The sequence below is a fragment of the Musca domestica genome, unplaced genomic scaffold (genome assembly GCF_030504385.1).
Source record: "Musca domestica strain aabys unplaced genomic scaffold, Musca_domestica.polishedcontigs.V.1.1 33, whole genome shotgun sequence".
Lineage (NCBI taxonomy): Eukaryota > Metazoa > Arthropoda > Insecta > Diptera > Muscidae > Musca > Musca domestica.
The window spans coordinates 10,548,203-10,562,350 of NW_026712312.1; the positions used below are offsets into that span (position 1 = coordinate 10,548,203).

General features: G+C 36.4%; 1 protein-coding gene across 2 annotated transcripts; it reads right to left on the reverse strand.

Annotated features, from left to right (window-relative positions):
- Nucleotides 1-2,702: 2,702 nt before the first annotated feature.
- Nucleotides 2,703-10,255, reverse strand: LOC101889844 (elongation of very long chain fatty acids protein 7). Of its 2 annotated transcripts, none has more exons than XM_005176031.4 (5): nucleotides 10,096-10,255; nucleotides 4,432-4,506; nucleotides 4,142-4,332; nucleotides 3,829-4,072; nucleotides 2,703-3,756 (listed from the first exon to the last, which is right to left on the reverse strand). In XM_005176031.4, exons 2-5 carry the CDS (start codon nucleotides 4,487-4,489, stop codon nucleotides 3,326-3,328), a joined length of 924 nt encoding a protein of 307 aa, XP_005176088.1. In that variant the 5' UTR covers nucleotides 4,490-4,506; nucleotides 10,096-10,255; the 3' UTR covers nucleotides 2,703-3,325. The 2 variants fall into 2 exon arrangements, with proteins under 2 accessions (XP_005176088.1, XP_005176089.1); XM_005176032.4 differs by lacking the exon at nucleotides 10,096-10,255 and adding an exon at nucleotides 9,984-10,027.
- Between the last annotated feature and the right edge of the window lie 3,893 nt (nucleotides 10,256-14,148).

Here is a 14,148-nt window from a genome sequence, read left to right on the forward strand (position 1 = left end):
CGATGTATTATGACATGAGAGGAATATTTTCCATGACATGACTAGGAAACACATTGCTTCTGCGTATAAATAAAAAATCAACACGGCTTTGATTTACTCTTCCGGGCCGGGTCATATTGAAATTATTACGTATGTGGATTTTACAGAATTATAAATGTTCTCCACTAGTTCAGAGGGAATAGAGAATCAAACATGATGCTAATGTAGATATCATTGTCTTTTGATGTATCAAATCAAAGATTCTTGGATCTTATACATCATTTTAAGCACTTTGATGATTTTTGTTAAATTTTCCTAACGAATTTGAAGTACTTTATTATTAGACATTCTCAATAGGTATCGAATCGTAAAGCGACACGGTCCAACTTTATGGAAAGTTCCAAAGTAAAGGTACTCCTCAAAGGGAAGTATTTATAATTTGAGATTTTCATTTCGAATGGCATAAAAATGTGCTTGCGAAAAAGGTTTGTCCTAGGCTCACACTTTCATATAATTTCAAAATCCGGACAGAAACGGATATATTACTCAATGATATTAGAAAATAAGCAACCTTTTACATCGTCAAAACCGAACCCTCAAAAATTATTAAGGTCAACTAAAATCCGACGTACACACTCATTTTTATGAATTTCACAAAAAATTCGCCTGGCCTACAAAAATTGTCGACACTTATGATCAATAAAACATTATGTCCAAGGTCAAAATCGTCAAAGTAAATTTCTTAATATTTTATTCCCGGTTCTAGTTAATAGATACGAAATCGTGTAAAATTTGTGTAAATATTCTTCTATAGAAATATAGAAATATACTTCAGATTTCAATGCAAAACTTTTTGGAATATATGAACTTGATTGGAGCGAAAATGACCATACGAAATCATGGGATTGCATACATAGTTATTGAGGAAATATTTTTGAAAAATATGTCCAAAATCATCCGAAAAACCAATATAGAGTCCTACCAAAAATGTGTACAATCGTGATTGAATAGCATTGCTGATTTTCATTGTTTGTGTTAAAAGTTCAACAAGTTCACAACTGACAATTTTTTTTACGTTGAAATTAAAATGGTATTAAAAATTGAGAATGTTTGCAATTGGAAAACGTCAGCGTATTTGGGTTATGTGGTCGTGGAAAACATTTTACCATACAGGAGAAGGTGGACTGAAATTGATGAAAGTTAACCAATAACCACATTTGTTCTTTTGCGAAAAAGACAGCCAATGACTGAAGCTTGAATAAACTTCATCTATGTATTCTCACCTTAATATCTCAAGGTGATCTGACTGGATAAATTGGTAGCAGTAAAATCCAGCAACTCTCAGTAACACAAGTGTCAAAATGTCTCTCTGGATTCTTTCTCTTTTACTGGACTTTCGAGTTAACAGACAGCATCCAGTAAAATTTGTTAACAATTGATACCAGATATTGAGAAAACAAATACACTTATTATAAATAAGTTCAGCTGCTTAACAAATGTGTAGTATTTATTATTTGTGGAAAAGCAATAAAAAGCAAATGCAAAAACCATTGCATATTTTGTGGCTGATTTGTGTGTGGCAAGAAATGCGACAGGGTGATACCAAAATAAAAAAAAAATATACTCACGTTTTAATAGCATTTTTAATGTAATATAAAACTAACTGGTAAATATTTCAAAACATAGTAAAGAAGAACAACCATTGTACAAGAAAAAGGTACCAGCTGATTACAATTTTTTTGTAATTTAATTTTTTTGTAATTTTTTGGTTTTCAAAATCAATGATTGGAAGACGCGTAAATTGACCTTCACTTTTTGAAGGAGGGTATATCAAATTTGTCTTTCCGTTTGTAACACCCCTAAATATTCGTCGTAAATATATAAATTCATGAACAGCATACAATTCTATGTCGATTTTACGACATAACGACATATATATGTGTAAAAATTGGTATTTGTACTTCATAATGGGTAGCAGAACATTGAGTATGTAGGTCCGCGTTTTTCTATAGTGAACATATAACAGTACATTCGGCAATTCGGTATTTTGCCGATTTAAGCTATATTTTGTAATGAATTTTCGTAAAATTTTACATTTTTTTTGTTTATAACGGGTTCTACAACCAGTGTCAAAACATTGTCCATATTAGTCCACTGTTTCCATATAACCGTACCCACCGATAATCAATATTTTGATTATTCTAGTCAGATTTACTATTACATCTATTATTACATCTTCCATTCAACATAAATATATTTGGTATAAATATTTCAATGTCAAGTCCAAAAAATAGAATTTTATTACGAAAGGGTTGCTCAATATGTAGTACGCCTTTTTCAATTCCAAACATTTTCTATCATTGGCCTTTACGATATTTAGATACGAAAATTGAAACAATTCCTGTAAATATTGTAAGTATATCATCAAAATACCGCATATAGGGAGGTACCGCTACATGGGGACCCGTCACAGACTATAGTACCTATTACGAACTTACAATGCCTAATTTGAAACAATTCCGGATAATGTCACTAAATCATTTCAATACCGAATATAAGGAGACTACACCAAAACTCGGACCTATATTAAGAGTTGTATGCTGGATGTTTCTTACAAAGTGGGAACACGTACTGCCAAAAACAAAAAATTGGCTAAAAATCTGTCGGAGGATATGAAAAAGGTAAACGGTTTTGGTAAAAAATAAAACAATAAAGCTCCATAATTAGAATAACAATAATAATTCGATTCCTTTTTATTGGCATAGCTTAAGAACAACAGCTTACATACATTTACATAGGTATACTCATGTATCATCCAAGTGTTACATGCTTACATACATTGTATGTGTGTTCATATGTGTATTCGGTTCAAAACGATTGCTCGGTTCAGCGTGTGCGTCATGGCCTCTACGTGGCTCCTCCCCGCCCAAGGAACCGGAACGACAAACTTACATTCGTACTGCTGTGTCTATGTTGCACCGCCTCATATATCCGCACAATTTACAAACATACCTTTTTTACAGACTAAACAAACAATCAGACATACATATCACATTCACTCACAAAGTGCCGCCAGCCACCTTGGCTCCGGTAGAGGACATGGGTTGGCGACTTATCCAAAATTTAGAAGAAAGAATTTGACTGAGAGAGAGAGAGAGAGAGAGAGAGGAAAGGAAGGGTGCTCGATTCAAACCTACTTAGGGAGTAACTAAACAACATTAAATAAACATAGAAACGGGAAAAATAAAGCGGATTGAAGACACACATTTCGAAGATGGCTTATAACTAGTTTAACTTAGGCGAACTATTTAAAAAATAAAAACCCCCCGGACACCACGGACTCCATCTACTCGGCTTTGGTCGATTTCATTGTGTTGTTGTTACTGTCGATTAGTCGTTTCATTTGGTCACCCTGTGACAAAAATGCTTTGGATGGAACACAGCCCAAGCCGTTGGCAGCTCTGAGGGCGGCGTTCGTGGCTCCGCCATCCTTGGTCTTGTAGGTTCGCTTGTAGAAGTTGCCGAAGAGGTAGAGGAAGATCATGGTGTTGGCAATGAAGAAGAATGTCAACGACTTTGGCATGTTGCAACCCTTGAGGGCAATCGTAACCATGTAGGCCATGATAAGAACGAATTGGATCAACTGAATGCTGGTCATGTACTTTTTCCACCAGAGGTATTTCTGGTATTGGGGTCCCATGGCGGCGACCATGTAATAGAAGTACATAACAATGTGGACACCCGAGTTCAGGATGCCAATAACCACACCTTGTTCGCCTAGATGAAAACAGAAAAAAGGACATCATTGACAAACACTGGACAGGTTTCCGCATACCCAATTATACATACCAGGGGCATATTTCAGGTACATCCAGGAGAAAAGAGCGGTAATGGTGTGGTGGTAGACGTGCAAGAACGTCACTTGATTCTGCTTCTTACGCAGCACGAAGAAAACGGTATCCAGTAAATCAATGATCTTCGAGAAGAAATAGAACCACGCTCCCGAATATAAATCAAGGCTTTGTTCGCGAGTTCTGTAGATTTCGCACTTTTTGGACATTAGCGTTTCGGCTATGCGACCTTCCCGGATGGACTGCGAAACAAGAGAATAATTTTCATCTTAATCTTAATCCCCGACCTCAAAGGCTTTTCTCATACTCACCGTGCGACACATCCATATGGAATAGCAGACCTGGAAGGCGTTGTATACGATCATGATATTCTTCAATTGGTATGGCTTACGATTCTTCATAAATGCAGGTCCGATTTTTAGTACAAACAATAAGTACACGGCCACAATGCTAAATACCGGACCGGGAGAACTCATCAGGAACCAGCGGTCGATGGTTTCGTCTGCAAAGATGCAAATCAAATGCATGCAATTATCGTATATAAATAGGGGTATATCCATTCCACAGGGAATCTAAGGCTGTGAGAGAATAAAATACATACCCACTCCCTTGGAGAGAGTTACATATCGTTCGTTGAAGTCTCGCATATAGGTAGTCATAGTGTCTTCTGTGATATCTGGAATGAAATCAATGAATACAGATATAATAATAAACTCATGAAAGGGGAGGGGGGGGGGGGGTAGGGAACTTAGGGGTTGATTAGCCCAAAAGTCCATACTCGTGGCCAAAACGGTGACAAGATCCTCCAAGCCGTTACCCAATTAAACATTCGTTTCACTGAAGATTGACATTACAATTCAGAGTTGAGTTCACTGACGGCTTTTGGCTATAAACCTCAAACTTAGACAAGTAAAACACTTGCGTTCTCCAAAAGCCACAAAACCAAAATCTTGCCTCCGAACATTTGTGTACGAATATTTCAGCCTGCTCACCCCCTGAAGTTTGTTAACCAAGTGCTTTTGCCATTCATTTGAACTTTAATAAATGTTTGTAACCTCCCTCTCTGATCAGTTAGTTTGGTACAGCAGACATATTGGCCTACACTTGTGTGTATGTGTGCATGAGTCTAACACTTAATATGGGCGATGTAGTCAACTAAGCCGCCAAAAAGAATTACTTCAGCAACAAAAACTCATTCTAATGCTCTCCTTGCTCCCAGGGATCTTGCGCGGGATGTTCGTAAAAGTCCTTAGTTGGTTTGTGGCAGTGTCTACCGCCTCAAGAAGAGTTGTTGCAAAAGGGACGCGACACCGCTGCTGACTTGCATTTATGCCGCCAAGTCACCTATTGACAAGAGTAGCGTGTATGCCTGTTGATCTTGTGAAAACACATGGCTTGGAGGTGAATAGTTTGTAGCGAGTATTTGCACGCCAACCGAACACCTTGCCCACAAATCAAGTTAGAAGATAGAAGTCAAGGCAGTCTTCTTCTGTTCAAAAACGTCTGTTGGAATTTTGCTGTTTGTTGTGACAAAAATGCAATAGCATGAACATGGAAAACATGTGGCACCGGCACCAGGGCATCGAGTGTCGAAATTAATTGCAAATAGTTCCAGTGGGAAACTACTACACTAGGACACAATTCATCTAATTACGGCACAAATATTGGGATGTGCGGAGTTTGGCCAAAATCGGATATTCGCTTCACAAAAACGTAGCTTTTTTTGGAAAAGGTTAAGAAACTTCGATTGACTATATTTAATATCATGCAAATGGAACGAATAAAAATTCCAAACATAATGTCATAAAACATAATATATACGGAAGCTGTATCTGTATGGTGAACTAATTTACATTTTTTTTTTCAGACACCAATAGGTTTTCAATATTTCGGATTATTTACGTTGTAATTAAGCAAAGAGTTCAGTGAACTCTAGTCCAATATACAACTAGATTTCAAGTGTAAACGACGGACGTCCTCAGTAATGGTATTTCTTCAGCCCTGTATGAGTGGAGGCTGGGACACAATATATTTGAACGAAATACCAAACATAAATACCAATCTTCTCCGGAAACGTAACAACAATGCCGATTAATGTAAATCAATTCAGCTTTGAAATGGTAAACTTTTATTTGGTTCGAGAACGAAACAGGTTCTTGTTCCAAGAAGTATGGAAAACGTGGCTAAGCGTGGCATAAATTTTCTAAAATGTTTTGATTTTTAGTGATATTTGGCCAAGTTTGAATTTAAACAATTCCTTTACACTGTTGCAATGTGAAATTTTCAAAAACTACTTAAAGTTTCCAAAATTGAAATCGTATTCCAATTCAATTTGATTGCCGGGCAAAGGAGAGAAATAGTGCTAAGGGGTTAGTTGTAAATAATTCACTCATTCATATAACACATCGAATTGTACGTCATCGCCAAAAAAAGGTCATTAATTGAAGCAGGTTTACAATATTCCTATCGACCTGTTCGTATTCAAATTAAATTAGCCATAAAACAAATTATTTGGAGTACATAAATATTGTCCTAAAATTCAATTATGGAATTATTAGCCGTTTTTCAACTCCAAATTCAACCTTGAATACGGACCGGTTCTCGTCCGATCTGTAAGTTCAAGGTTGTGAATGATATATCGCGGAATTGCATACACATACGTCATCATATTTTATAAATTATTTTATTTTCAATCGAAGTATTTGTAAAATACTCTGTGACAATGCTTGGAACAGCATTAAGATAAAATTTGAATTCCCGATTTTCCCCATATGATATCGTAGACCGTTGCAAAACTAGTAGATTCTTCCATGTTCTGAAACATACCTACTGTTACCGCACGATACATTTAAAATGGGAAACAATTTTGCAATTTTCTCGATATCATAAAGGCAAAATCGGTTATCCCAGTAAAAACTTTGGCATTCTTGCAGTTCTGGATCAGACCAAACGTTTACATTAAGAGAACAATAATGTGGCCTGATTGCAGGTAAAATAGACCAGTTGTGTTGTTTTCCTCTTTTCTAGACTTTTTATTGTCTCATTTTCGCAATTGTCTTCGGAATAGCGAATGCACACTTTTCTTCGAGGATTGATACCAAAAAGCTGCCACGACAAAACGACAGTGCGGTTCCTAATTCATAATAAATATTAATCAATTAAACCATTGATCTTTCATAAATATATTATTAATTAATTAGTATGTTCCCCAATGGCGATGGTAATGCGTGTATAAATGTGTATGGGTAATTATGCGGAAGATACTTCGAACCACCATTCATAGCTAGAATTTTGCATTAACAACAATGTGTTACGTATCGATAATCAATTCAGCACACGTTGGCCAGCACATGCGGACCGACCGGACGGACGATTGTTTGCGTACACCACGTCCACATCCATATTCAGATGGCGCGCTTTGTCAACGCCGCGACTACCATGGAGGCGACATACAGTGGGCCAGAGCCAGAACCGACTGTGAGAGAAGAGCCCGACGACGTGCTAAAGTGTACGACAATAAAGTAACAAATAATTCAAAAACAATGTTATCCGAAATAGCCAAAACGTTGTGGGAATATGAGATACTTTTGATTTGCTTTGTCAGCTGCTGAAATGCATCTCTGTTTTTGTTAATTTCATAATAACGTACGTAACGCACATTACAGCAGAACGTTAGAAAAATCGGAAGGTGTCGCTGGAAACTTTGCAACCTCTACGACCGCCAAGCAAAAAATTACGAGCAGTGCAATACCTCGACATGAATCCTTTGCAATCGCGTTCTATTATCACTTCAATTGCAATGTTACAACGGCTATGACTGTTCAACGGTGTTCTCCGCCAATGTAAGGTCGAATCGCCGGATCGGCATATTCGTTGAAATATATGTGCTCGTTCATATTCACCCACCATCGCAAATAGTTCAAATGTCCAATGGCAGGTGATTTGGTTTTGGCCTATTTTGTACACCAAAGTCAGTCCGATATCCCAGAATCAGAATCGACTTTTCCTGTCATTTATCAGAATCGTCCATTTATTTGGGATGGCAAATGACAATTTTAGTTCGATTTGACGTGTTCGGCATAGGAAATTATGTCGGTTTCGTTGTCTGCATTGATTGCTCAGCTGTGTGCGCCATTCAGACAAAGGCACACAGAGAACGCAACACAGACGCTTTGTGTCACAGCAGAGTACACACGTACCTACATACTTGAATATGCACGATTCCGTCGAAGATACCTTATATAATACTAAACATATATATAAATACATATGTATGGGGTGTATATGTATATACTAAAAGAGGTGTTCGATAGGGGTGATATGATTTGCGAAATCCTAAAATACATCCCAGTCGCCTACAAATGTTCTGAGTTGATGTAAAATAACGGACAGTTAACTTTATTTGTTAACTAACAAATTGTATATACTAGGGGTAACTGTCGTTGCTTTGGATAGTGTTACTGTGAATCCGCCTTGGTTGACATGCTTTTCGGAACAAAACTAATTAACCTCCAAACGATGGGTATAAAACAATTCGGTACAATTGTCTACACATTTTAATAGACAAATTAATTCAGCAATACCGAAACACATTGTGTCTATGAGTGAAACTAATTTATGTAAATATTTACATTTTAAACAATATCCCACGAATAGCAGAAATAGGTCTATGTCGGCAAAATAAGGAAACTATTTTTGTGACTAAAAGGCTAAAGGGGCGTAGACGTCCAAAGGGTGTAGCAGTCTTCCGAATTTATTTACCTTCGACCTTTAAACCATGACTGCGATAACAAATGGGCGCAATTGCAGATTGGAGGACGTATTTCAAACCTACGGGCGATTTAAGATTTATCTGAAGACCTCATTGGCGTTGTAATTGTTTGACGCATTGGCTCGGCGAGGCGAAGCTTAGACTGTGCGTCTTTACGCTGTGCTTCTCTAATTAAGAATTATTTGATTTGAAGACAATGGAAAAATATTCTCGCATTCACGCCATCTGCTGCTGTTCAGGTGTTTGAAAATTACACGTTAACCATAATTGAGGCGGTTATTAGCCATGACTCAAAAATGTCCAATTTTGTACTTATCTACTGATGATAGTGAGCCAGGGAAATGTGTCTTCTGCTGATTTGACACATGTCGTCATCTGGGCTCATATTTTTTTCACCTCACCCTCCCCCCAACATACTCGTTCATATGCACATAAATACATAAATATGTACATACGTACATACATAATTCTGTTTGAATACTGCTCCAGCGGCGGATACAGCTGGCACTTGTACTAGTTTCGTTCGTCTTCATTGCCAGAATAGAGTGTGAAATTCAAAAACTGGCGTTCCTACTACGATCACGACAAATTTGTTTAAGTGACTTAAATATGTTTACTCCGAATGATTTGGTCAATATTTGTTTGTAAAATTGATGTGTTAACCCTTCCATTAAACTGAGAACAATTGAGTTTCGACAGATTTGACGGTCCAAATGGCGTTCTATGGGAATTTCTTATCTATTTTTGGTGCCAAATGTATGCAAGTATATCGTTTTTGTTTTTATGTATTTCGTTGGGGTAGAGGTGGTTGGTAATGGCCTGTGGAGTAGTCAAGCAGTCTGATCCAAATTCATCTAGGAGAACACAGTAGTTGTGGGTGGGGGATAAAATGTCAATTTAAATAGGTCCGAATAATTCTGGTCTAAACACATTTGTAATAATTGTAATGTTGGCTTGTTGTTCCAAAGTTTGTATCTACATCAGGTGCCATTCGACGGGCCAACACTCTGTTCTTTGGAAAATTCTAAATCAGAATTACTCTCAGAAAATTACATTTGCTTTGGGTTAAGGTCAACAAGAAAAAGCAAATCTTAAAAACGAAAAAAAAACATTTTAGAACTGCATTTGAAGCGAATGCAGTCGACTGAGATTTAAAGAATACAACAACAAGAACGACGACACAAACGAATTGCAGAGAAGTAAAATGTACTCAAGTAAGTAGCCTGTTTTGTACAACTGACGGATTCGATTTTAGTCCGCCAGACACACACACGCACACACACACATGCATTGCCATAATATCAACGTATTCTTAAATATTTTCGGGTTTTGTGATTTTCTTAAAATTTAGCATAAATTTCAATTAACTTCTTTGAACGCACCCGACTAGACGCACTTTGGCCACTCACACATCCGCACAGAGAAGTTTGTGTCAAATTGGAAATAAATCGTTTCCGCTGTAGATTTCTTTGTTTCAAAATCAAACCAACTCACTTTTGTTTTCGTTTCAGATGTTAAAATCCGTTTCCGCTTTTATCCGTTTTTGTTTTTTGACTTTTTTTCAACTTTCCAGGCCGCGATTCCTTTCGGTTCTTAACCGTCAATGCTGCCAAGAAGACATCAACTGAACGTTAGACCGCTTTCGACGGTTCTATAAATAAAAGTTTCGAGTTGTTACTTCGTAAACGGCACAATTCGATTTTGAATTCTCAGTTGCTAGTCGCTCGTTAAATTGGCCTAGCTAACAGACGATTTCAGAGATGTTCAAACGAACGAGCGAGTGAGCAAGCTTGTAGCAATAAGCACATTTCTGTGCCGAAAACCCCCACATGTGTGGTTGTGAATACAGACACACACACCAGTACACATGAAATACTACGAGAGAGATGGTACAAACAAGTATGGAATAAAAGACCAGTATATTTTTCTAAAAGAAATAGCTATTGCCAATATTTTTTTGTTGGCGTTAAGCCGCCACAGAAATTTCAAACCTTCCACTGGATGTACATGTGTATGTGTTATTCTGCAATTCCTCCGCAACCACATACATGCAATTTGTATTGTATGTATGTACTGTTTGTCAGGAACCAGAACAAATTAAAATATCGTAAGAAATATATTTTTGTTCGACGTATAGCTTTGTTCTTTTACGTTCAAGAGTCGAGAAGAACCAAAACCTTAACATAAGATGCCGTACCAGGTACACAAACACTAATCCTAAAACATGTTGTAGTTATTCCTCTGTCCCAGAACCAGAATCTACTAGTTTTGCTAAGGAAAATCGGTTATCGTAGTGAAAACTTTTACATTCGTGCAGTTCTAGAACCTACCGGCTAAAGAGTTCTTTTTATACCCTACACCACAAGGTGGTCAGGGTATTATGTCTTTGTGCATTTGTCTGTAACAGGCAAAAGGAAACGAGATATACCCACAGTTCCTTTTGATGATCTGCATAGAATCACATTCTGAGTCGATTTATGCATGTCCATCCGTCCGCCTGTTCATGTATTTTTGTAAACAAAGTACAGGTCGCATTTGCCCGATTCAGATGAAATTTTGCACAGATAATTTGTTTGACCCAAGGACGAACCCTATTGAAATTGGAGATAATCGGTCAAAATTTAGGTATAGCTCCCATATATATTTTCGTCCAATTTGCCTTATATTGTGCTCCAAACTTGTAATATCGGCCCAAATACGTACGACCAGATTATAGCTGAAATAAGTACGCCAAATTTGATCGAAATCGGTTCAGATATAGATATAGCTCCCATATGTATTGTTCACCCGATTTGTTATTTTTGTCCTCCGCAGCCGTAATATCCACTCTGTAATAACGATATTTGGGGAAAAATATATGAAATATAACTCAGAAATACCCTTGCTAAATATTATCGGTTAATATTTGGATATAGCTCCCATATATATCTTCGTCCGATTTGCCTTTTATTGTGCACCAAACGTGTAATATTAGCCAAAATGGAGTGGAATTTGGTACTTACGATCAAATTGAGTCTTGAAACCAGTATGTAAAATTTGGTGGAAATCGGTTCAGATATATCTATAGCTCTAATACATATTGTTCATCTGATTTGTTGAATTTGCCCTGCATAGCCTTAATTTGGACTCTGTAGTAACGATATTCAGGGAAATATATCAAATGCAGCTCAGAAAAACCTTTTCCAAATTTTAACGAGATCGGTTCAGATTTAGATATAGCTTTCATATATATATCTATCCGATTTTAAGTTAATTGTGCACCAAATGGATAATACAAGCCCGAATTGAAAAGGCGCAAATGCCTCGACAAATTTAGTAGAAATCGATTCAGAGGAGGATATATATATAATCATATTCTCACAAATTCCCCATTAAAACTTTCATTTGTTATGTTAAGCTCTACTAAATATGCAAAGTGGTTAAGGGTATCATAAGACTTTCTTTACTGGTTTAATTTTGTAAACATCCCCCTGTTTTAAATATAATTGTATCACTTAGGATTTTTTCCCCAAGAATTCACGAAGTTGTGCAATCTATTTCCCATTTACGTCGGAAATGGTATCCTTTTTTCTAATAAGCATACCTTCTTGAATTTAACTGACTAGGAAACAGGCAACTTTCTTAGATCTGTTTAGATACAACGGATGTAGAAAATACATTTCTACAATGATATGTAGCCAAATGTGTAATTTTGAAAAATTATGATTGCACGAGGCTACATTCTTAGTCTACAATGGGAGAGTTTTTAATTTTACATTCTCAAATAAAATAATCTTGAAGGTTTGATTGCATAATTTTGATGTCACTTGACGGTGCAACTGTTGAGGCCCTGAGACTTAAGCCCGTTTTCAGTCAGAATTATACAAAATTAGATGCAAACAGTTATTCTCATTTCTTGGATATATTTTTTCATTTTTAAAGTGAGTTAAAAGTTGTTTCGTTTCTTAAACAATTTAACAACTATAATTGGACAATTTTCATTCATAATTTTACCCTCCACCTAAAAAGGGAGGGTATATTAACTTTTTCATTCATAATCAGCATAAAATTCTAAGTCGATTTTACGTTGTCCGTCTGTCTGCCTATTGAAATCACGATACAGCCCACATAGTATATTTGCGTAGAGCTTAATATTTGGCAGAGCAATTTGTATTTTGTCTAGGATAGTTGGTATTGAAAATGAGATGTATCGGTCCACGTATAACCGCCATATAATGGTACCTACGGATATTCAATATTTTGATGATTGTTGCCACATTTATCCACGGATTTGTCTAAAAAAATGGTATTTCTAGGTCATAATGGGTTCTAGCTCCGGTGGCGAAACATGGTATATATAGGTTCACATTTAGGTATGGCCCCCTAATTACAGTACCTCCCGATAGACGGTGTTTTGATGAATTTTGCCACATTTTCCCACGGATTTGTCTACAAAATTGGTATTTGTATATTGGGTTCAAGCTCCTGTTGCAGAACATTGAAAATTTATGTCCACGTTATCTAATTATACCAAAAGATACTCGGTATTTTGATAATTTGGTATTTAGGAATATTTGGTAAATGACAATCCTTAAAGTATAAAATTGTCCATGGAGGTTTTTTTAAGTTTAACTGCATTATTATTTTTACTTGTTTGTTAATCATCTTTGCAGCTGTCTGGACGCCTACGTTGGATTGATAAACTTTGATATTTGACAACTAATACACGAAATCGGTTGGCTTGTCTTTTGTAAGCACAGGGTTATTCAAAATTGGGAAACAAATCTAAAAGGATCTCTTAAATATGTATTCATATTTTTGCAATTAGTTTTGGAAATTTGTCACAGACAATATTAATTATTTTGACAAGTAATATGTGAACTCACATCTCATTTCTTTCCCATGTTCCGCGAAGTTCTGTTCTTTATTTTTTATTTATTTTTTGTAAAATTACAACGGCCGTACAACGAACCGTATCTTCTGAGATGATTATTTGCAATGCAACCCAAAAATTTAAGAATAACTCTTAAAGTTACAAAATAGTCCGGCTTAATCCCATTATTGTTGTTTTTTTATTAGTGGGTAGAAATGGTAATATTTAGGAGGGATAAGAAAAAAGAACCTCCTCAGGAGTTATTAAAAAATACTCCTTTCACGGCATCTTTTTATGTGTCGATCTCAAGCAAGTAGAACCAGATAATTAAAAAACTAAAATTATTTGGCATTTCATTTACACCTTTCCCCACTGTCATGCGTTCGTTTACCTGTACAAAATTAGCCTAACCATGTAAGTTGGCTCTGTCTGTTACAACAACAAAACATTCCTCGACCGTGGCTTACCTATTTATAATAATAAATAATTGTTTTTGCTTTTATAAAAACAACAACAGTGGGATTAAACCTGATTTTGCAACAGTAAAATAACTTCGGCATGCCAAAATAAAATACCAATGCTCTCGTAGACTTAGACTTATAGCTACAATCCAAATTCGAAATAATGGCACTAGGCATTCCGCCAAAGTGGGCGAACTGCAATATTACAGAAATGTCATTCTATGTTTACAAATT